The 22,130-nt window shown below is 42.4% G+C and overlaps 2 protein-coding genes across 2 annotated transcripts in view; both read left to right on the top strand.

Moving 5' to 3' along the window:
- Positions 1–854, top strand: part of LOC112554982 (unconventional myosin-XVI-like) — a 31,785-nt gene extending 30,931 nt beyond the window's left edge. The window contains exon 31 of the mRNA XM_025223075.1: positions 374–854. Within this exon, the coding sequence (XP_025078860.1) occupies positions 374–817 (444 nt within the window). The 3' untranslated portion in view covers positions 818–854. The remainder of the gene's footprint in view (positions 1–373) is intronic.
- On the top strand, positions 734–21,423 carry LOC112554983 (pollen-specific leucine-rich repeat extensin-like protein 1). Its single transcript, XM_025223076.1, has 7 exons — positions 734–1,417; positions 2,296–2,394; positions 3,086–3,187; positions 15,666–15,722; positions 18,182–18,285; positions 18,564–18,653; positions 18,857–21,423. Exons 1-7 carry the CDS (start codon positions 877–879, stop codon positions 19,166–19,168), a joined length of 1,305 nt encoding a protein of 434 aa, XP_025078861.1. The 5' UTR covers positions 734–876; the 3' UTR covers positions 19,169–21,423.
- The last annotated feature ends 707 nt before the right edge of the window (positions 21,424–22,130 follow it).

The raw sequence follows: 22,130 nt of genomic DNA, 5'->3' as shown, positions 1-22,130 counted from the left end.
TATTTAGCACTGCATCTTGTTCTCTAGGTTTTTCTGTTCCTTGTAAGACTGCATTTTGCTTTTAGTGGAATAACAGCATAGATTATATCTCAGGAAGGAAGGAAATAACATTGTTGGAAAGGAGATAGCCCTTGTCAATCACTTTTACAAGGTTCGGCATAAAGGAAATTGATGCTATGTTTCTTAGGGAAGATGTAAGTATCCAGAATGAATTGAATGCTAATTACTTCCTGATGAAGAAGTTGAAATGTTCTCAGTAAAGTTAATAAAACCTTGGTGTTTTGTCTATTGTCTACTAAATTTCCATTGTTTGCACAAGTGTGAAGCAGCAGCTGGACATCATTACTAACAAAAGTTTGCTGTCCTCTAATAGGAATCAACTTCATCATCTGACCTTTGCAACGAAGTGAACGAAGTATTTGATGCTAGTCCTCAGCATAGTTACCAGCATCATCAGCATCATCACCAGTACAACCCTGCCACAGCTACCAACAGTCGCTTTGTTGACAGTCGACCGTTTTCTTATGCAGCAGGGATAGACCCAAGGGTACTGCAGCAAAGGCAGCAGTGTACAAATTCTCCTGTAAACAACAACAGGTCACGTGTGGTTTCGGAAGGTTTTGCTGCTGGTGACATGTCATACAGTGATACACAAGGACGTGGTTTTCAACCTTATGGAGAGCCTGAAAGCTGGCATGTTGACAGTGGCAAGCATGGCTCTGGTGATAGTGGCTTTGGTTTGAATGGACATGCTCATGGAGCACCTCCTGCAAGTCATGCAGGTGGACCAGCATCCGTGTCACACAGCATGCTGTAGCCTCTGGACCAGCTTATTTGACTCCAGGACACTGTCAACCTCCCCCACCACCATCACAGATGTACCAAGGACAGCGGCCCAGCCATCCTCCAGGTGGAGCAGTCTTGCCAGGTCCAGTAACCTCAACGAAACCCTCACACTCTCATCATCATATTGTGACCAAGCCCAATCCATCACCACCAACATCAAGAAAATCATCATCATCTTCGTGTCACAGTCCAGTTCATGGTGGGTCAGACCCTCCTGCTTTCCAGTTGCAGCCTCATGGGCGGCCTTGTGCACCCCCACCCCCATCCTTCCCTGCACCTCCGCCCCCTCTGCATCCAGAGCGGTGCATGATGGGAATGCCTGAGATGCGATCCCCTTCTCCTCCTTTGCCACCCCCTCCTCCAGAAATCCTGTCATCCAGTGGCGTTCCAAACACAGTCCGCATCATTCCACTACCAGGTGGTCCACTTATACAACCAACAGCCACAAGCCCGAGAAGTCAGAATGTATTGCATGAACAAGTGGCAAGTGTTCATAGCAACCAGGGTAGCAGTGGCATGATGGCAGAGCTAACACAGATGAAGCTTCGGAAGCCACTTCAACCTGAAAATGGTAAGGTTACTTTGTGGGGTGTGTGTGTGATGGTGAGACAACACAGGAAAAGAAGTATGCCTGTGTATTTTCATAACTTTCTGCAAATGCATACTTTTGATTATTTTGAAGACAATATTTTTACTTGCACCAAGCAAGTGCACACACATAAACATCCATTTATCTTGTTAATTTCTAACTTAAGTCATGTTATAGTTTTAGTCCAAACCGTATATAAATGTTGCAAACTCAAGCTGTACCATATGTAATTTTCTTTGAAGTCCAGCCAATGGACAAATGTTACTGGTGGGATATTTACAATGTTATTGAAGTTCATGGGGCAAGAGTTTACAATCCTTAAAAAGTGTTGGAAGCTAGACACAGCTTTTGAAAAGTGATACATGTCCATTTGCAAATCAAGAATATTTTCTTTAAGATACAAGTGTTTTGAAATGCCAGTTGCATGAGACCTACCTATCAGAAGTAACATAAATTTATAATTGCTGTTCAGATTCTTGTGTAGAATGAGGTGGACATTGCTCGATCAAGGACGTGTATAGGTGGATTGCTGTCTGTCTGCCAAGACCAACACTTAGCCTCTTGCAAAGTGATCCGCTGTTAGTCTCGGCAAGCTGTAACAAAGAATGTGACTAAACCGGAAGCTTTCTTGTCTCATGCCTTGTTTTAGCAGTTAACTGGAAAAAAGAGTCTGTCCAGCAGTCCAGGGATATTAGTTCGTGGCTCGATTAGATCATATTAGATAATTGTATATCACTTGCAGCTAAAAATACTTGATTTGGTAGAATCAAAATCAAAGATTGGTGATAAAAATTAGCTTTTTTATGAATGTAATAGTAATTGTTGATACTTTTTGCAATTCATTTTCATGGTCCTTAAAGGTGTTGGCCAGCCTGCTAATGAGGGAGATGACAGTGTGTCACCTTTGGGCATTCGACTGAAACCAACATCTGGGAAATTTAGCAACATTTATCAACAAGGTGACACAATTATTACCTGTGAATGTGTATCCTACTCCTCCAAGGTTCTCTGCTGTGCATGCGAGATCAAGAGAGAGTTAGCGGAAGAGAGAGAGCAGGAAGGAGGGAGGGAGAAGGAGAGGGTAGACGAGAAACAAGGAGAAAACAGGGGAGAGAATAGAGGAAGAAGGGAGAGAGAGAAAATCTGCATGTGATCTCTCCAGGACAGAAGACAGAGTAACTGACCATTGTAGTGGTTAAAGTGCCTGTCAACATGACAGAGAATTAATTGAGTGTCATGGGTTTGTATCTGAGCTTCGACATACCTCTCTCTGAATGTGACACCTGTTTACAGGGCTTCCCATTGGTAGTTTCCTTCGGGTACTCTGGTTTCCTTCATTCTGTGTGTGTGTGTTTTACAGAGAGAGAGACGGATTTGCTATGATTTTAATGATGGTAAATGAATTTGTAAGACTAGATACCTACTAATAAGTGTGTGTTCATGGTGTAAGCACTTTGAGACAGCCTTTGTTGGTGGGTTAAGGTGCTCTATAAATAAACATTCAGTATTAACATTTTATTACTATTACTAACTTTCCCACATAGCCAGCACAGGTCAGAAGACTAAACTGAATGTATACATAGATAGGCTTGTAATTCAGAGGTCTTGTGAGTAGCGTAATTTGCAAAAATATGGACAATCCTCTTTCAGATGAGATACAGCAAGAAAAGACTGTTGAGGAGTTACCTCCCACTCAGCCTCTAGAAGTTCAACATCATCCCGAGCAACAGCAGCAACCACAGAGAGATGAGGGTATGAACATGTTTGCTGTTTGTTTCACAATGTACCTTTGCCATCCTCACCAGACCATTCAAAGAAGTTTGTTGCATTTGCAGCAATTAAGATGTTTCCTAATCAAGTTATTGCCCTTGTTTGTTATGAAATTCTGCTTCAACTTTTTCCCAGCCTGCAAGAGTTCGAAAGGGCCCCTTTCGGGCTGAGCAATTTGCCGGTTTGAGAGCTTTATTTCTTGTGAAGAACATATGAAAGGAAGTTTTGTTTTTAATAAGAAAAGAAGCAGTAGGCAGCAGCAGCTGCATGCTTAGTGGAAGACATGGAAATGCAAGTTCTTTGCTGATATAGGCCTGTTGAAAGTGTCAGCAAGTGCTACTTTTTCTTAAGTAAGATGATTTAGTTTTTCTTCTACCATGTTGGCACCTCATAATATTATATATAATAATATATATAGTCAACTATTAATCACGACACACAACTATTAATCTTTGAACAAAGCAAATAATAGGAGGCATACAGTGGAAGCATATAAAACAGTTGCATCACCATATGGTTAAGCTCATATGGACATAAATACCAATGTTTGGGGAGATTCAAAATGTTTATTTGATGACTGTACGACATTAATGGCTAAAATCTAGTGATAAGGCAAGGGAAGCAATTCTTCATTCTTGTTTACACACGAGTTGTTTCCCTTAAAATATTCATTCTATAATCAAAGATGATAAAACGTTTGTAATAATTTTGCCTACACAGAGAGTAAAGATACATTTTTGTCATTTATGAGAGTGATAGGACAAGCAAAAAAATTGTACTTTTTTGTGTAGCCCTTGTTGTAAATAGGGAAAAGTTTATGTCTATGTCACAGCAGTCTATGTCTGTCTGTGTAGTGCGCATAGCTGCAGAACATGTTCAAGGGTCTGTGGGCCCATCTTTCATGGGCATTGTGTCTCGATGTCCCTTTGTCCAGGTGGCTTGGGCTGCACTTGGCTGCCTGTGTAGACCTGTGTGAGGATTGTGCTTCTTGTTCCCCTCTTGGTTTTAGAGTTTCTTCATCAGGGACAGCCGTTGTGTGGTCCGTCTTACCATGTCCTGGATGTGTGAACCTCATGTGAGCCTCTTGTCTATTTTCATGCAGAGGTACATGGATGTATTTTCCTGGGGGTAAGTTCTGGCTGCTGATAGCTTCAGGATCTCTTTTAGTATTTTAAATGAAGAAGGTGGAAGTTGTCATCAGGCAGTTTCCCATCTGGATGTGTTGTTGCGAGCTGCAACCAACAGTTGCAGTTTGGGTGGACTCACAGGTATTCTACATTGCAGCATCGTCGGCATGAAGCAGTCTGGAGATATGTCTGGAAAGGTTGCAAGGTATGTCATTAGAGGACCCCTTCCTCCTCGCTCACCTGTTCCAGCACTGTGGGAGAACATGAGAAAAGGTGGTGTCCTTGTTCGGGGTTTTGTCTAGGTGCCACAGTCGGCCGCCACTCTAATCAAGGTTCAGTGTTGACGTCTTCTTATTCCAGATTTATTGAAGCTCCTCCATCTTGATTTTGTTGAAATTGTAGCTCTGTTTATTGTGCAGGACGCCTTCTGCATTCTACTGCACTATCATAAAAGCTGTCGTCGTAGTTGATGTGCGAGCAGTTTTCCTGCAGCTCATGTTTACACAGCCACCAGCTGCTGGGTTTAAACCCTCTTGAAACCGAGGGCTTGGCAAGACAACGGGACGGCACCGTGTCGAGACATCTGACCAGAGGGAATAGTTCAAGTTGTGTGCATATGGGCTCTTTTCTGATAATTCCCACAGTATGCAAGGTCTTGATCGAGTTTGAACAGGTGTAGATCCAATTTTATTTTCTGTTCCACAGAACTTTCCCAGAGTGAGGGAGTGTGGTGGATATTCTTAGGCTATCTGATTCGTATGCGTGTTAGAGAGAGGAAAAGAAAGTGAGAGAGAAAGAGTGTGTGAGTGGTGGGGGGAGAAAAGAAGGAGCGAGAGCGAGGGAGAAGGTTCTCACCAACTCACTACTTTAATTTCCAATCAGCTGTGTGTCGTGTGGAAAGCGAGCCTCTATAACCTACCACCGTAGAGCCATATATAGCGTCCCGCTGGAAGCTGACTGAGGATCGCTGGGGGCTGATGTGCATCGGGGCAGACCTGCCTCACACCGCTGTCTGAATGTAGCTCCGTTTCCTTCACGTCAAGGCGCGTGCTGACACAAAAGTTCCCCCACGCGCGCGCCAGCCTCTTCCCACAAACCACGCGACGCCTGTTGCTCAATTTGTCGCTTCACTATACAGCAACTACACTGCAGGGTGCAGATGGTATCTGTACCACACCACAACACTAGTCGTGCAGCCCAACACATGCAGTTTATGTGAAGCTGTGGCCTAACATCCGGGGTCTTATTCTTTTGGTCTGATTTTATTGCATTTGCTTCCTCGTCTACCATTTTTATTTTGTCAGCTGCACCGTAATTGCGCGGTGAGATTAGCTAAGCAGGAAGGGAAAAAAGAAAGAGAGATGGAGGTTACAGTTTATTTCAACGTGTGTGAAATGCTAAGTAAACCTATTTCAAACATGGTTTTTGGATGCGATTAAAAAACACGTTGAGATGGTGGACGTATTTCTGCGCCAAGCCATGCAGCGATTGAACAACGGAGATTGATGATTTTTTTTTTAAACTGATTCTGAACTTTTGTTGATTGATTTCAAGAACAGGTTGTCTGTGCTATGCTTGCACTGTCAGGGATTTGGACAATGGCAGGTACACTTTGTGGCACAGGGGTTAGGGCAGTATCAGGTTCACTTTGTTTCTCAGTCAGGGGCCACAACATAACTAAGGACACTTTGTGACACTGTCAGGGTTCGTGACAACACCAGGTACACTTCGTGACACTGTCAGGGTTCATGACAACACCAGGTACACTTCGTGACACCAGGTACGCTGTATAGTGAGGTGAGAGGGTCAGGGCAGCAAGTCAGGGTTTGGCACCTCACCATGTCAGGTGTAATTCCGGAAGGCTAACCCTCACCTTCACTTCCCGTTGCTTCGCTACCAAAAGCGGGTTTTGCAATTAGGGAATTCTCCAAGTTGGGAATCGAAATCCATTTTGTACAAATAAGGACACACTAGGATCAGCGGGCATAGGTTAATTAAGCTCTTGCAACTAAAACTAAATACCACAGGTAAACGGCGCGCCCGGACCAGGTGAGTCAGCCGCGCCCGGGAATGTACGTTCGGCTGCCAGTTGGGGGCGCATGCGTCGGTGCGTGCACTTAGCGTCGCCGCACGTGCGGAGTCCGAGCGCCTCGCTGTGCGAACCCAACAGCTGCGGCAAGGATGTTTCCTTGGGAGGGAGGGGGAGGGCATGGTGCCGGAGGGGTAGGGGGAAGGAAGACAGGAAAGGAAGAGTTTTAATTGACTGGGTTATGAGATAGGGGTGGTGGATGAATTCACAGGTATGGCTTCACATACATCTGGCACACCTGGGAGATGGAGTTGACTGCGCAGATGCTGGAGAGCATTTCTGCGCTCACTCACTCCACCCACGCACGCACACGCGCACACGCACACATCCATTGAGAGTCGGTCATATCTGCTCCAACCCCTTCTCTTTTTTTTTTTGTCTAGTGGTGTCCTGAATACTTTTTCACCGCAAATACCTTGTACCATTAATTACTCCATCTTCTTACGATCGTTTGCTGCACGTAAACATAATTTTTATTTGCTGTGGCTGCATTTTTTCTATGGCGGCGATTTTACCAAGTATTTCTCCTGTTGCAGGGTTTTTGTTTGACTGGATGGTTTGGAGATGGAGTAGAAATCGCCGCTAATATCATTCGTTCCCTTCGTCCCCCTAAGCTGCTTGCAACACATTTTCTCAAATTGAGGGCGTGATTGGGATCAGTTAAAAAGCTAACAGTGAAGTGTGAACTGGGAGTTGAGGTTTCTGGTTTTTTCTTCGGCGCTCTTTTAGGCGATGGACACTTGCCAAGCGTTTCATTAACAGAACATCTCATGGAATGTTTCTTAACCACTCGAGGAGAAAGATGGATCTTAAAGAACTAGTTCACTACACAATATTTTTCTAGGACTGGGTAAAGTTTGGTGCAAGATATTGTTTCACCAAAATCTGTGTAATTCTTCCGTTCTCGAGAAATACGCCTACAAAAATCGCCATGCACAGAAAGACATCAGCAACATACAGGGGTCAGGATTGTATATGTGAAGACCTCAACCAATGGAAGAGCTGAGAGCATATCTGAATTAAGTGTATTCGTGTGTAACCATGAGGTCAAGATTTTGACCTCTTCACATGTCTGATGCTTGTAGAAGCATATCTCGAAATCGAAAGGATTGATCAGGTTTGGGGAATACATCTTTCACCGAGCTTTACTGTCATTAGGAAAAAAACTGCACCTCGCTAGTTTTTAATACATAAATGCTGTTTTACTTCATCTTACTTGGGCAAACAGGCAAACTTTCTGATTTAACCTTCGGCACCATTCCACCACTTCGTGTTCCTCTCGACTCAGGTGGCTATTTCCGTTATTAAGAGGTCGCCGTATTAAAACAAAAAGTAGTTTTAAGCGAAAGTGTACAATTAGGATCCTCGCTTGCAGCCGTCCAACTCCGTGATAGTTTCTTTTTCGAGTGAAAAAATCCTTCTTGTCAGGGTCCAGCCAGCGGCCACTTCACGTCTGTTACCCCCTCTTCTCTGCATGATGAATAAACCCGTCCAATTTGGCACCCAGTTCGGGCACTTAGGACTTCCTCACGCACGCACGCAGGAGAGAGATGAAGGAGGGGTACTTGTAGGAAAACAGGAAGAAACAGCATGCTCCGATTCTTGCCCATCCTGTTGGCAGGGACCTGGGATCGCTGCAGTAGGCGCACACAGTATATGTTGGAGGGACGTGCGTGCGTGCTGGAGCTGCTGGCGCTCCCACCCATCCCAAGCCCCTCACTGCGCGCGCCGCAACACTCTTGAAGCGCTGCCTCCTCTCGCATTTGCCTTTGCTGAGCCCAGCTCGGCTCGTGGTCTCATTTTTTTGTTTTCGTCAACCTCAGTGACTTCGTCGTTATCTTCGTCGTCGCTAAAAGTCTTGTGCGAGACCAGCTGACGAGGCCCACCCCGTACTACCTGGCTGTGGGCTGAGGTTGTTGACGGAGGGGACAGTGTGGTCGCGAGGATATACGTTACACGTAACAGTGGCGGGAGGCGGTCTCCGTTGAACGAGGGTGGTGGATTTGGCTGTGAACTTGATCAAGGTGAGAAGGCAGGTTAAATATCTTTGTCTTTATGTGGCCGGCTGGCCAGGTGTTCGTTCCAGTGGATACATATGAGATTCTCAGTCTAACGTCTGCGATGGTGGGTGCGTTCGTTTGTGCGGGTGGTGCGTGTTGTCTTTTATGTTTGTGTGTTAGTAATACTTATGCATTTTTGTACGCGTTTGTACATCTGAGAAAGATAGTAGAATGTTGTGTTTTTATTTTATTTTTATTTTTACAAGAACTGAACTGCTCGCTACAGTTTAGCTAGTGATTGTATTATTAGCGACTTCCTAGACTGGATGGTAACAAACTCCGCTGCACGTCTGGTGCTTGGAGAAACGGCACCATGCCACTCCTTCGTTTTCTCCCCATTCCTTCTCGCATTCATTACAAACTGTCCGTGCTGTGTTTTAATTTCTTTGCAGGCTCCTTCCCTATTTCCTTCTATTTCTCTTCCTTTACATCCCAGCTAGTCAACCCTGCTCTTCGTCTGACGACCATATCCTATCTCTTCCTGTCACCAGAACAATTATGGTCACAATATTGTTATTGTACAACAAAACAATAGAACTCTCTCCCCTTCCGAATCTATCACCTACTCACTATTGAATTCTTTAAGTGTTCACTGAAAACGCACCTCTTCCTTGCTTGTAACAACAGTCCACACAATGCTAGTCCTTTGTCACACCCTTCCTTCTTTTCCACTTATTGCTACTTCCCTGCTTGTCTTTCTTTTCAAATCATACTCTCAGTCCTTGTTACTAAGTTCTTATTTACGTTTTTTGCATTTGTCTTGTATTCGTCATCAGCACTGCTGTTCATCCTTCTGTCGTTCGCATTGTTTGTTGTTTTGTCCCTCGGAGTGGTGCTGGTTTCGTCGAGCGCCCCGTCTTATTGCTGAAGCGTGTCTATGGACCTAATTCACTCGCGGCTCTTCCGGCTTTCCAAAACGAGGTCTAATGGGCCTCGTGGTTACGAGGTGGAATGGCTGAAAACCCTGCAAAGAAAGTTCAAACTGCACAGGAGCTACTGCGTACCTTTCTGTTCAAATGGTTCCAGATATGGTATGAGGGCCAGACTGTCGTTTGTGAGTGATCACAAGTGATGACTGTACACTATACTAGGCAAGTTGTCTTTGTACGATTGGAAAGTACTAGGCAACTGTCTTTGTTCTGCTCGATATTCCTCGGCAAGCTATGTTTTGTTTGATACCTTGACACAGGACGACTTTGTTATGTTGGCCATAGGCATCATGACTTAGTTGTTTTTATTTATGCTGCACTAACTGCACTAACTACACTAAGCAAGTTGACTTTATTCTTTAGGAATTGCTACACAAACCGACTTTGCACTCCGACCAATCCTGCTGATTTTGCTTTCAGTCAGTTTCTGTTCACACGAATTTACTGCAACCGTTCTCTAATAAATACGGGCAACTGGGATTCAAGGGTCTTGCCCCTCGAGCTGCTTCCTGTGGATGGGGGTAGATGCCGGATGGAAAGGGATGGAGACCCACGAAAGCGAAACAGTCGAGTGGAATCATGACAAAAGTTACTGTTGGGTAGGGAGACGGGTGGTGGTGTGGAGGGAGTGCGGACTAAAATTAACCGACGTGGCACGAGCCCTGTGCTGGCACCGGGACAGGCGGGGGTCCTGCGAGGTTTATCATTAGTGTTGAGAAACTAAAGGAGAAACAACATGTTTCTGTTCTGTTGTCTGGATCCCAGTTCAAGGTAATCGGCTTTGCCGGAGAAGAGGTAGAGGTGCGCATCGGAAAATGGTGTTGACATCTTTATTTACAGAAAATAGAATTGCGTCTTTATGATCCCGGGATGTTAAACTGTTTTAAAGACTTTTTGAAGGAATGTCTGACAGAGAAAGAGAGATTGTTTCCTTCTAAACTTCTTGGATAAGATAAGAGAAAGACCGCTGTTCCTGAGTTTTTTAATTTCTTTTTTATTTATTGCTTTTGGCGACGAGAAACCACAGAATTTCGAGAACCAGATAAAGAGGGCAAAGACCCACATGGAAACACCATGTAATTAACCAGTTTGGAATGGACCTTTTATTTTGAGGATGACGAGTGAGTAGGGATCGAGTCCGCTAGTGCGCTGTCACATGATGAGACTAGGTCACGTGCATTTTCCTCCCTTATTTACCTCGCGAACAGTCACGACATTTTTTTAAGCACACACACACACAGAAACACACTGTAGTTCGTATTTACACTGCGGTCTCTCGTGTGTGTGTTCCTTGCACAATGTTGTTTACTTTTAGCAGGCAAGCGACTGACTCAGCGCCCAAAGGTCTTCACTGCGCACCGTCTCTCGAGTGGTTCACTGGGGTGGGGAAGGGGAGAAGACGAGCTCATAATATACATGTAGAGCCTTGTGTTTCAGCCTCCTGGACTTTTTCCTTCCTCACCCATCATCCTCGTTTATGTTTCCTTCTTGTCAGTCGCCCTTGTTGACTAAACAGCTAAATAACTTGCTGGCTTTGCTGTTTGGATGAAGTAGGAGTCTGTCTATGATGTAGCTTTCGTTGATGTCACGGGGTAAAACACAACAAACGAATAAACAGGCATTAACTGAAAAAAAATCTGTCACTAACAAGTAACACTTTAAATCAACAGAGTCAGCTTGCTAACACTAATGTAACAACACTAAGCAGTCTGTTGTCGAGGACCACACCATCCTACACTGAACAATGGAATCCTCGCAAGTCAACGAGTACAAAGCCAGTATCCTGCTGCCATTACATTCTCCGACACTAAGCTGTATACACTAACTTCTCAGCTCACTACACAGCCTTCCATTATTTCCTCGCTTAATAGAGTGTTGATAACAAAGAACAAAGGCCCCACAGTAGCAACCGTTACAAGCACTAGATGATATGGTGTGCACGCGTGCATGTGTGTGTCAGGGAGAGAGCAACAAAGGGAGGAGAGGTTTGTGAATTTGTGTGGTGTTGGTGCGACATTTATTTTATTCTTTTTGTGTGTGTGGTTTGGCTCACCATAGCGAGTTTCTGATTCTATTTTTGTGGGTGTGATTCGTGTTAGCAGACATTTTTGTGGCGGTGAGCAAGATACGATCGCGGCCACCTAGTCCTGAAAGTCGGGCATGGTTCTGGACCTGACATGAGGCATACAGACTTGAGGCCGTAGAACTATGTCATCTTGGGCATCGTTAAGCATGATAAGCAGTTGATATGTATATGTTGAGGTTCTGGTTGGTAGGAGAATCTGTAAAGGGATTGCACAGGGGAAGCTGTTGCACCTGAAACCCGGGGTACAGGGAGGTGGGAAATCCCCTCTTGTGTACAGATGTCTTGCAGATTTTGGTGGCTGGCACTCATCATGAGATTGAGTCCACGGGGGCAACATTTTAATGGTGAACTTGTTACCCCCAGCAGACCTTCTTACTGGCACGTGTGTAGGCAAAGTTTATAGTCACATTCAGTTTTATTTTACAAACACTTCTGACATTCGCAGGCAACACGTGACCAGTGAGTTAACATCGTCACATTTGTTTTGACATGTAAGTGATCACTAGTGTGGGTCAGTTACATCGTGGACTTCGTTGGCAAGATTGTTGACTTGTGGTTCCAGATTGTCGAAGCATTCTGAGTAGAAATGCACCATACTAATCGACTAAGTCACTAAGATGATCAAGAAAAGCTCATGACCTTGTCTACAGACGATAAGGAAGATATCATCGCTAGACCTAGATTGTGTCTACAGAAATAGGTGATCGATGTGCGTATTGTTTACATGCAAATGTCAGCTCCTTGGTTGTCCAAGAATCATAGTATCACTAACATCGCGGAATGGATAGCAGATGGGTCATGGCAGGGTGGCTAGCAGATGCTATATACCCTTTCTTGCTGTAAGACATTTGTGAGGGTTAAGTGTGAGATTAAATCCATTGTTTTGGTATTTTGAATGTCAATAATTGAATCGAAAAGATCAGACCCATCGACCTTTCTCAGGTGCTTAACCTTGTGATCGTTCTTGAGTTTTGTCCGAAATATTATCATCTGAATCAAGTTTCCTTTTGATACAACATACAGGTAGTCCAGCAACATAAAAAGTTTGTGGCTTGAAATGCTGATGACCTTCTCTCTAACGATATTTCTGTTCGATTTCTTCTTCTACGACTTTTGCTATGAGGATTACAGAGGTCCCTTTAACATAATTCTTCACTTCCGACCTTTATATAACCGTGAAAAAGTGCTCTATACTCCATAAGTTTTCAGGTTTAAAAAATAAATTTTGGCAGAAACCTTGATCGTGTTTTCTGGAAGGGCATGGTCTTCTCATTTCTGATCGGTCTGTGAAGCGAACTGCAGAAATCTCTGTTGTCTGAGGTAGTAGGCATTGTTTCTAAACATTTCTAGTTTGTGTAGGGGGCGAGGAACTCTTCTCATTAAAATTTCTAGCTTCTGAAAACGGAGCAGATTCCTCGCGTGCTGCATATCCCAGAATTCCTGGCTTGTCCAGCCTACCTTTCGAAGCGAGATTCGCTGCAGCCGAATAACCTGGCGGTAACCACTCTAGTGCCAGGTAAACTTGCCAGGTACTGCCGTCAGATCGCGATAGGAGCACCGAAAAAAACAACAAAAACACACGGCACTGCACATTCTATTCTCGCTTACCTGCCGGAGGTGGGCTGCAGCTTGAACGCAGCCTGGAGCTGCAGCCCGCTTTGTCAGGTGAGACAACACACAAGCTATGCCTGTTGTTAACGTTGTGCTAGTGTGTTGTACTGTGGGTACAATTGACTTTTAGCCATTTAGGAGGAGAGGGCAGAGGTTCGATTCCTCTTGGTTTCATTCCGGCCGTAAACACGAACTTCTCTGACAACAGGCGTCTCCAGACATTCCTTGAAGATGTTTGCGATGAAGTAAATGTCCTTCAGGAAATCAAAACCAAATAATACTTACCTCGATCAGGCTTATAAGTTATATGAAAAAGCTCTTCACACACTGGCACCTAACATTTCTGAAAATATGAACGGCATTAGATTTTCCTTTTAGTATATTGCTAGGAGGGGGACATAATTTTTACAGTCTGAACGTGGAAAAGAAGGTTAGACGAAGAATCTACAACACAGAAACTGAATTGTATTTCCCAAGGTGAACGATATATCTCGCACCTGCTCTAATAAATAGTATCTCAAATAAATTAGCATCTGATTTCAACAGACACCCGATATAAATAACCCTTTTCTGCTTGAAAGGACACACAACCCTCCCATCTCACTTCTTCCAGAGGAGGCGGTCTGTTTTGCTGCAGAGGTGGAATTCTTTTCCTTTCGGTTCGTAATACGCAATTATCAGGCTATTGATAAAGTCCCTGGTGTTCGTCTGTCTTGGAGAGGTGTCTGGCATTTTCACCTACAGTTGTTTCCCGTGGATCCTCGGCAAATACTTTACAATGTCAGATGCCTGTTGTCTTATCTAGGTGGAGCTGGGCAGGGACCAACAGCACACAGCCAGGTTTTCACAGAGAAGACACAGCTGCAGGCTTAGATGTTCAAAGGTGTGTGGGAGGCTTGCATGTTGCTGAGTGTGCAGGCGGGTGTTTGTGAATTTATGTGTTTGTGTGTGTGTGCGCGCGCTCGCCGATCATATGAGCGTCAAGACGATGTGTTATTGATAACCACGTAAAGATCACGTAGTGTGTCACGTGTCATGACCTGACACAGTCCTGCTGTGCCACATGGCAGGAAGTGCCTGTCCGCCTGAAGGAGGGAGCTCTCACAGTCCCTCCCCACCACCATCATCAACTAGAGCTAACATGGCGCTGGGCCCCCCATCCACACCACACAGCCAGCTGATGGTGCCAGAACAAGATGTGTAGCACAATATGGCGTCTCCGCATTCTTGATGCCTTACGTGGTCGAGAAACAACAAAGCTTGCATATACATACATCTTTGTGACGTGTAACTCGCTAGCAGCCAAGTACACCCGCGCGCGCTGTCATATTAAAACCTCGTCAGGGGTCAGAGAGTGAATGGGTGGGGAGGGTTTGTTATGAAATTATGTGCATGAGCTCGTATTAACGCCTGAGTTAAGAGATAATATGAACAGACAATCTATTAGTGATCCCCTCCTTTTGCCTCATCCCGGCAGGTGAGAGAATGGCTTAGTAGGGAGAAAGCTTCAAGAGACGCCAGGTAAGTTTGGATGATGTGAAGAACTGAGACCTTGCCCTCCTGAACGAAAGGGTTCATGTCAATAAAAAGACAAGGAGAAATTACTTATGTATATAAGGCCAGTGTCGATGGTCACTGAAAGTTTTTTGTTGACTTTCTTGAAGAGGATTTACAGACTATCCTGTCTGCTTCATTAATGGCTTGCAGACTGTGATAATATTCATTCAACTGTGATACATTTTCAGCAGATGTTTGATAATCTTTTGACAAGAATATTCTTGTAGACTATAGAGACAAATTCTTTTGCAGATTGAACAGATATATTTTCCTCTTGGGATAAAAAGCTAAACTGTTTTCTTGTCATTGTCTAATTAGAACAGGTTGTAATCGCTTCTTGTTTAGACCGCCCTTAAATTTCTATTCATGTAATATGTATTATATATAAAATTACTCAGGTAACACATTATTATTAGCTATATTACATATACATATTTACATTACATATATACATAGCACAGAAATTACATACACATTGGGACTTTTTTAATCGTCATTTTAAAACATTTGGATTTCTCGTTGAAACTAAGGGAAATATTTTTATATGTATATAGTATTAACCCTTTATTTATCCGAATTATGCACTTGCTTTTTATTAACTATAGACGTTCGACTGAATTATAAGAAAGTGTTGAATTCTGAGATTCTCGTTTACAGATGAAAACATTCCTTATCTTATTTTACTTAGTAACCTTAATCAACATCAGTTTAATTTTAATTGTCTATGCATGTGTCAAAATCTTATGATTTGCATATTATTTGTGTTTATTTCAGATGATACTGCATCGTCTAAATTCATCGTAGAATTGCGTGATGCATTCTGTTTCTCAGAATTCTGTTGCATGTTTTGGAGATTGTTATTTTCTGTATTGTGTAGTCGTTTGGGGGTGGCAGCACATTTGTTGTGAATAATACCAGGTACATTCAGTATGTGCTTGTTCCGGAGAGATCGATGCAAGGTTATGAGTCATACTGAGCACTATTTGTTCTGTTTGTTTCAGAGAGCCTGATTTTGGCAGCGCTTAGCAAGATGGACATAGAAATCCCAGAAGATATTGGTAAGTACCTATCATTTCCTCACAGCTGTGCCATACTGTCACTTCCCTCACAGCTGTGCCATACTGTCACTTCCCTCACAGCTGTGCCATACTGTCACTTCCCTCGCAGCTGTGCCATACTGTCACTTCCCTCACAGCTGTGCTATACTGTCACTTCCCTCACAGCTGTACCATACTGTCATTACCCTTGAAGTGCGTAGTTGTGTGGGTGGGAATTGTTTCCTGAGCGCGCGTGAGAGAGAGGTAGAGCAAGCTATCAAAGCGCTAATTCTTTCCTGTTTACTATTTTCGGGTTCTTAAAAAGGGTTTGGTATTAGACTAACACCAATTTTTTAAACTTCTGTTTTGAAGTTAACGTTCAAGAATGTTGCTCGGTAAAAAATCGAATATGCAGTCAGATTCGTTGATAATACACACACACTCTCACACACACATTTTCTTGCAGCTTCCCTGCTACCCCGATATCCGAACTTAGTGGAACCTTACTTCCCCTTAACCCCACCCCACTCGTTAACGGCTACTCAACTGACAAATTAATCTCTCCGGCTCTTCTTTCCTTGTCAAATCTGTCGGACTCCAAAAATTGAAACCACCAGGTGTTGCAGGACTGCGGCTTCCGTCAGACTCCGACATCAGACGAATCACGACTCACCAGAAAAAACACCGCATTCCTGCTATTTTTAGCTTGAGACTCCTTCCTTCTCGCCTGACCCTCCTCTCCTTTCTAGTGCACTGAAAAATTTGGAAGGTGCGTCTGCCGTCTGCCTTGGGTGAGAGGCTTAATACGATGTGAGAGTTGAGGAGATGCCGGGGCTGCCAGAGGGACCTGGGAACATGTGGCGAGCGATGGCGGCGTGACACGTTACGACGGGAGAACACTTTATCTTTAGGGAACGTGCTGAGAACACCACAGTGTTCAGCTCAGAACAAACGGTCAACGCGCAGGTCTAACGTATTGACTTTAGCTTTTTTAAATTAAAAAAAGTTTCCTGGATGAGGTGGCAGATTCGGAGAGAGGCGTGAGAAAATTATGGGAAATGGTGGCAAGATATAGCTGGTGAAATGTGGGAATAGTGTGACAGGGGAGATGGAGGCTGCTTGCTCAGTCTCACCACAACAATAGAACAGTAAACATTGTCGTGTGTTTCAGTTGTTTTCTTTTTTCCACGCCGGTTGATGGTTCTGGCTATAGGGAACAAGACCTGAGGGAAAGGTGTGAATGGCAAGTGAGGAAGGGGTGGGTGTGGAATTTGAAATCAACCGTTAGGACTAGCTTAAAGTATAGAGATTGAAAGTTTTGCAACCGAAGGGACATAGGAGTGAAATATGAAATTTCACTGTAGTAGAGGAAGGTGAAAGTGATATGTAAAAATTATCACAAGCACAGGGACATAGAAATAACAAAAATTCATTGACGTACATGAAGACTGGAGTAAAGTGTAGAATTCTTAGATGTAGGATAGGAATAGAAAACAGAAACTGCAGGAAGTGTTAGGGAGATTGAAGTGAAGTGCAGAAATCTTGGAAGTATACAAATAAAAAAAATGTCATGGCAAGGGAGAGATAACTCACTATTTATGTCCGTTTTGCTCTCTTTTGTGCCACCGATAGAAGTCGGGACAACTTGGTCTTGGCAGGTTTCATAAGATGTTTACACATGTGTCTGGTATTTGCTGGCTTTTGGGGGGAGTGTAGCACATGGCATAACATTAACAGTGTTAGTGATAAAGGAATAGATAGTGTATATGTACTGAAGCAGGGCGAAATGTTGCTGTTTGGTTTCAATGTTTGTGAAAGAACCATTTTATCACATCTGCATCTGCATCTACATACAAGTCTAGCACCAGACAAAATAGGCCAGCTCAGTCAGTGAATGCGGTATCCCACATTGCCATGATCATTCAAAGATGTACACTGTTACACTGCAGGACATGGAGGGATAGTTGGGGGATATGATGAGGACAAATGGTCTGAGTAAGGTTTGTCCTGAAAGCCATAAATTTCCACCAAATAAGTTTGCACCCAGGTGGTTGCTATTCCTGATTAAGGTGTTGGAAGTTTTTCAAACTGTGTGTGTGTGCATCTTTTGATGCCCTTCAAATTGATAGGACATTGCTTTTGCATGACAGATATCTTCTTCCACATTACTTGGGCAGATCTGTGCTGATATCAGTGGTTATGATGATAATAGTGGTAATGTTAGTGGTAGAGACATGTTAATTGTTGTGTTGTAGTGATAAGAATGAGACTGTACATCAGAATCATTGTCCTGAAGAGAATCAAGGCCAGTGAGTCACAAAAGGATGTTCCCCAAACCTGCACAGCTTCTCACCCAACATACATCTGCTTCTCGCATTTAAGCTTGCATATTGACATAATAATGGCTGACAAACATGTGCTGAAGAAAATGTGTTGAAGGGACCATGTTTTTCTTTAGATGATAACACTGCTTGTTGCAGACCTCACCCAGTGCCCAGGGTTGGTGGAAATAACCAAGGCAACACCCAACTGGAAGCGAGAGATGATTGAGAAGAAGAACAGAGAAAAGATAGAGGAGTATGTGGTGAGTACAGGATATACTGCTTTCTTTCTTTTTTCTTTTTGTCTGTCATTTATCCTTTATGGTTGCCTTTGTACACAGATTTGATGTATAGATGCTTGCATTCTTTTGTGTAAGAGTGAATATGTGTGTGTGTGTGTGAGAGAGAGGAAAGTAAGATATGCAGAAGATGTGAAAAACCAAGAAAGGTGTGGAAAATCTAATTAACCAGTCAAAAGAATATAAAATTTTATGTTTGTGTCTACCAAATTGAGAAGTATCATGCTAGCTGTTGTCTGCAGAAACAAATCATGAAAGATCGAGAACAGGCTGCCAAATGGAGGAATGTACCAGAATGGAAGCGAGCTTTGCTGCAGAAGAAAGATCAGGAGGTACTTGAAACTTTTCAGAATACATCAGCTCAGCTCTGTCAGCTAACTGTTGATCCTAATTAAACCCAAGCATTTACTCACTAAACAAAGTAATAGTCATGATCTATAGTCAGTGGATAAATATTTTTCATCATGACAAGTGAGGGTCAATGCTTGATCAGAGTTAATGATAACAGCAGTTATTTTCCCTCTTTATTTTTCAGGAGCAGACAGGCTCCGAAAAACCAGTAGTAGCAACAGAAACGGCACCCAAAGTTTTGAAAAAAATAGCACCATCAGCTCCAAAGGCAGACAACCCTCCTCCGCCACCGATGGCAAAACCAAAAGGTGATAAAGTCCCAGCTGCCCTCAACATCGACCCAGCAGAGCTGGAGAGCATGCCCCCCTGGAAACGTGAACTTCTCTTTAAACGTGAAAAAGTTCCAGTTTCTTTCTTCAACGAGTTCAACCCAGATGAAGAAGATGCCAAGAATGTGTGTGGTCAGGTTCCAATAGAGCACGGTGACTCGAGCTGATGAGATGGATGAATGTGCCTGCAGACATTTTCATACTCAAGCTCTGAAATCCATCACAGATTACAGCTTGATATCCACAAACCATGCCCTAATAAAAGAACACTCATCATTCAACTATGTTTTAGACTATTTGCTGTAACTTTCAAGGTCTCGGTCTTGCCTCAAGCATTGCCTGCATGCTCACTCATGTGTTGCGCAATAAAAGCAAGCAAACAAATCTTACCTGCTGTTTGTAGGAGAGGGTGGAGAAGGATGGGTAGTGTATATTTGTGAAGCTCATTCGTGGGTTGAGCCAGGGCTTAGCCAAAATAGCACTTACATTCAAATCAGATTTGTATTGAATAAAATGATTATACTACTCAGCTCATGAGTTAATTCTCCTCCAGTCACTTACTAAATGGCAGGGCCTTTGCTGTTTATTACTGTAAATGTGTTGTGTCATTTGTTTGCCTGGTTTGTTTTCTGTGCATTTATCATAAGCATGTCCTTATGAAGCCTTTCTTGCTGATTTTGCTTGGCTTCCAGAAATATGTAGATACCAGGAGAACCACAGTGGTACACAACATTTGTTTGATAGAAAGTTGTTCTCCGCATGCCATGTTTTTAGCCGGCAAGCAACTGGATGTAGAAATACATTTGTATGGCAGTGCTAACCTGATCCAAACACCTGTGTTTTACAAAGCGATTCCCTAATGTTTCTTTGACTTCACCGTTCTTTTCTTAAGGATGCTTCTTTTAGAGTGAAAATAATTAGAGATTCTCTGTGTTAGCCTTATGTTGTGTCTTTTTTATTTCCTAGTGAAAAGTCAAGTACTGTGTTTACATGTTTCAGCTGCAGTTCTTTTACTGACACCTTATGTGAAAAGCTGACAATTTTCAGTCTTTTAAGTTCTAAAGCTGAAAGCTGGTAACAGGTGATCAGTCTTTTGAAAGCAGCTTTTACAAGGACAATTGATCTTTCTGAAAAATGATTTTTATGGAGCCAAGTGTCAGTGAAGTTGGTTGCATGTACTTTCATATTTCCTTTGTAAATTATAAAATGTTCTTTATAAATATGTGTAAGTTATTTGTGCAGTTAGATAATCTACAAGAAATTCTTGTTGTTTTTTCATGTTTTCACAGGGTTTTTTTCAAACAAAGACAATATATTTGTACAAACTGCCATAATGATAAGAAAAAGCCAAAATGTGTAAAGGATTTTTTTGTGTGTGAAGATCAGAAACTTTGTGATAGACATTTCTCAATAGCATGATTTTTCAGTTTAAATGTAAAAATTTTCCACTTTTCCATCAGCTATCACACAAACTCATTCCAAAAGCTAAAGAATCTTTAAGGTGCATGCTAAAAGTGATTTAATGTAGGCTGATTGTTTTATAGCAGCAATAAACACCAATCTCCTCTTCACTGAATTCACTTGAATGCAAAAACGGATGAGCCACTGTATGATTCACTTGCAGTTGTCTTGAAATGTAATGTTTCTGCTGAAATGATCATTGAGCTGGAACAACAACTGTCTACTAAATAAACCTTACTGAACCCAAGAATTAATATGAAGAACTCAGATTTACTGTCTTAAACAGAGGTTCTGATATTATCAAAATACTACAGACAGCAGAACATCTTTTTTATATATAATGTGCTTAAAGCCCAGAAAGTAAAGAGATACCCTTGCAGATTTTTTACTCCCTGCTTTTCTCTCCCTTTGTAAGCAATTTGTTGTGTCGTTAATAACTGTCTCTCTTACCCTCAGGCTAATTAGTCTCAGTTTTGTGCAGACTGCTGACTAGCTCAATAATTTACCGTTTTTAGTCTTTATGGATGAACAAGACCTAGGTCTTGCAAGAATTATCTGTGACGGTAACTGTTAAACAGAAACAGTTTCTGCAAAGATTGCCAAATGTTTTCTTTTATGCAACAATCTGAAGCGCCAAGTACCAGTCTGGAAGACGGCGGTAATAGCAGAAATCATTTCTGTGAACATAATTTTTTAAACTGTATGTTTAATATACTCACTTCTTTTCATAAGTTAACTGGATTTTTAAAGATATATTGTATATGGTCTTCTTGTTGGTTTTGCTCTCAGATGAAACAATGACAGTGATCTTGAATGAAGTCTTGCATGCCTGCATGCACAGAAATGTACGCATTCATGCATGTGCCTGCAGACACATCTAATTAACACCTAAATGTGTGCACACACATACACATGAAATATAGAATAATAGAGTATGCAATAAACAAGAAGCATAAGTAAATATTTGTGTGGATTTCAGTTTATTGAACTAATACTCATGGCCATGAGGATATGATCATACAATTTCTAATACATGTATTAAAAGGGTAATAACAGCTGGTTAATTTTATGAGACAAAACTTACTGTAGAGTTCTTAACAATCTGATGCACTGAAATGACTTAATAAACCAGTAAACATGTAATTAAAAACAGCTATGACCTGCCTACAATTCAAACGGGTGACACTATTATCGCACTATTTTATTGGACAATCCTGCCTAAATTTTAACACAAATGGGAAAGAGAAGAAAAGTTTAGTGCTGTACAGGTGTCAGGTAAAGCTGAAATAGAAGGTGAGGACAAATATTATCAAATCTTTTAATTATCAAAACATTATTAAATCAAGCTGTGGAGTTCCAAGGTGTGTGCTGCGTGGTAACTAATGACAATATTTAGCTTGGAAAAGTTTCTCAGTTTCAGTAAATTTCGTGCAGCTTTTAAAATTTTATCATCTCTCAGAGCTTCCTACAGCTTAGCTACTTTGCTTTTTCAAAATGTAAAAACATTTTTCAGATACACTATTCACCTCCAACATTTGCAGACCCATCAGGAACCTAAATGATGATTTTCATGGCATTTTGTGACCTTTTATTAGCAGACTAGTGGTACAGAATTCAAATGATAATGACATGAACGTGTAGAAAACAAGATAAATCTAATAACAGATA

Source organism: Pomacea canaliculata, linkage group LG14 (assembly GCF_003073045.1).
Source record: "Pomacea canaliculata isolate SZHN2017 linkage group LG14, ASM307304v1, whole genome shotgun sequence".
NCBI classification, from domain to species: domain Eukaryota; kingdom Metazoa; phylum Mollusca; class Gastropoda; order Architaenioglossa; family Ampullariidae; genus Pomacea; species Pomacea canaliculata.
The sequence above is the reverse complement of the archived record's forward strand: the minus strand, read 5'-3'. Positions and strand labels throughout refer to the sequence as shown.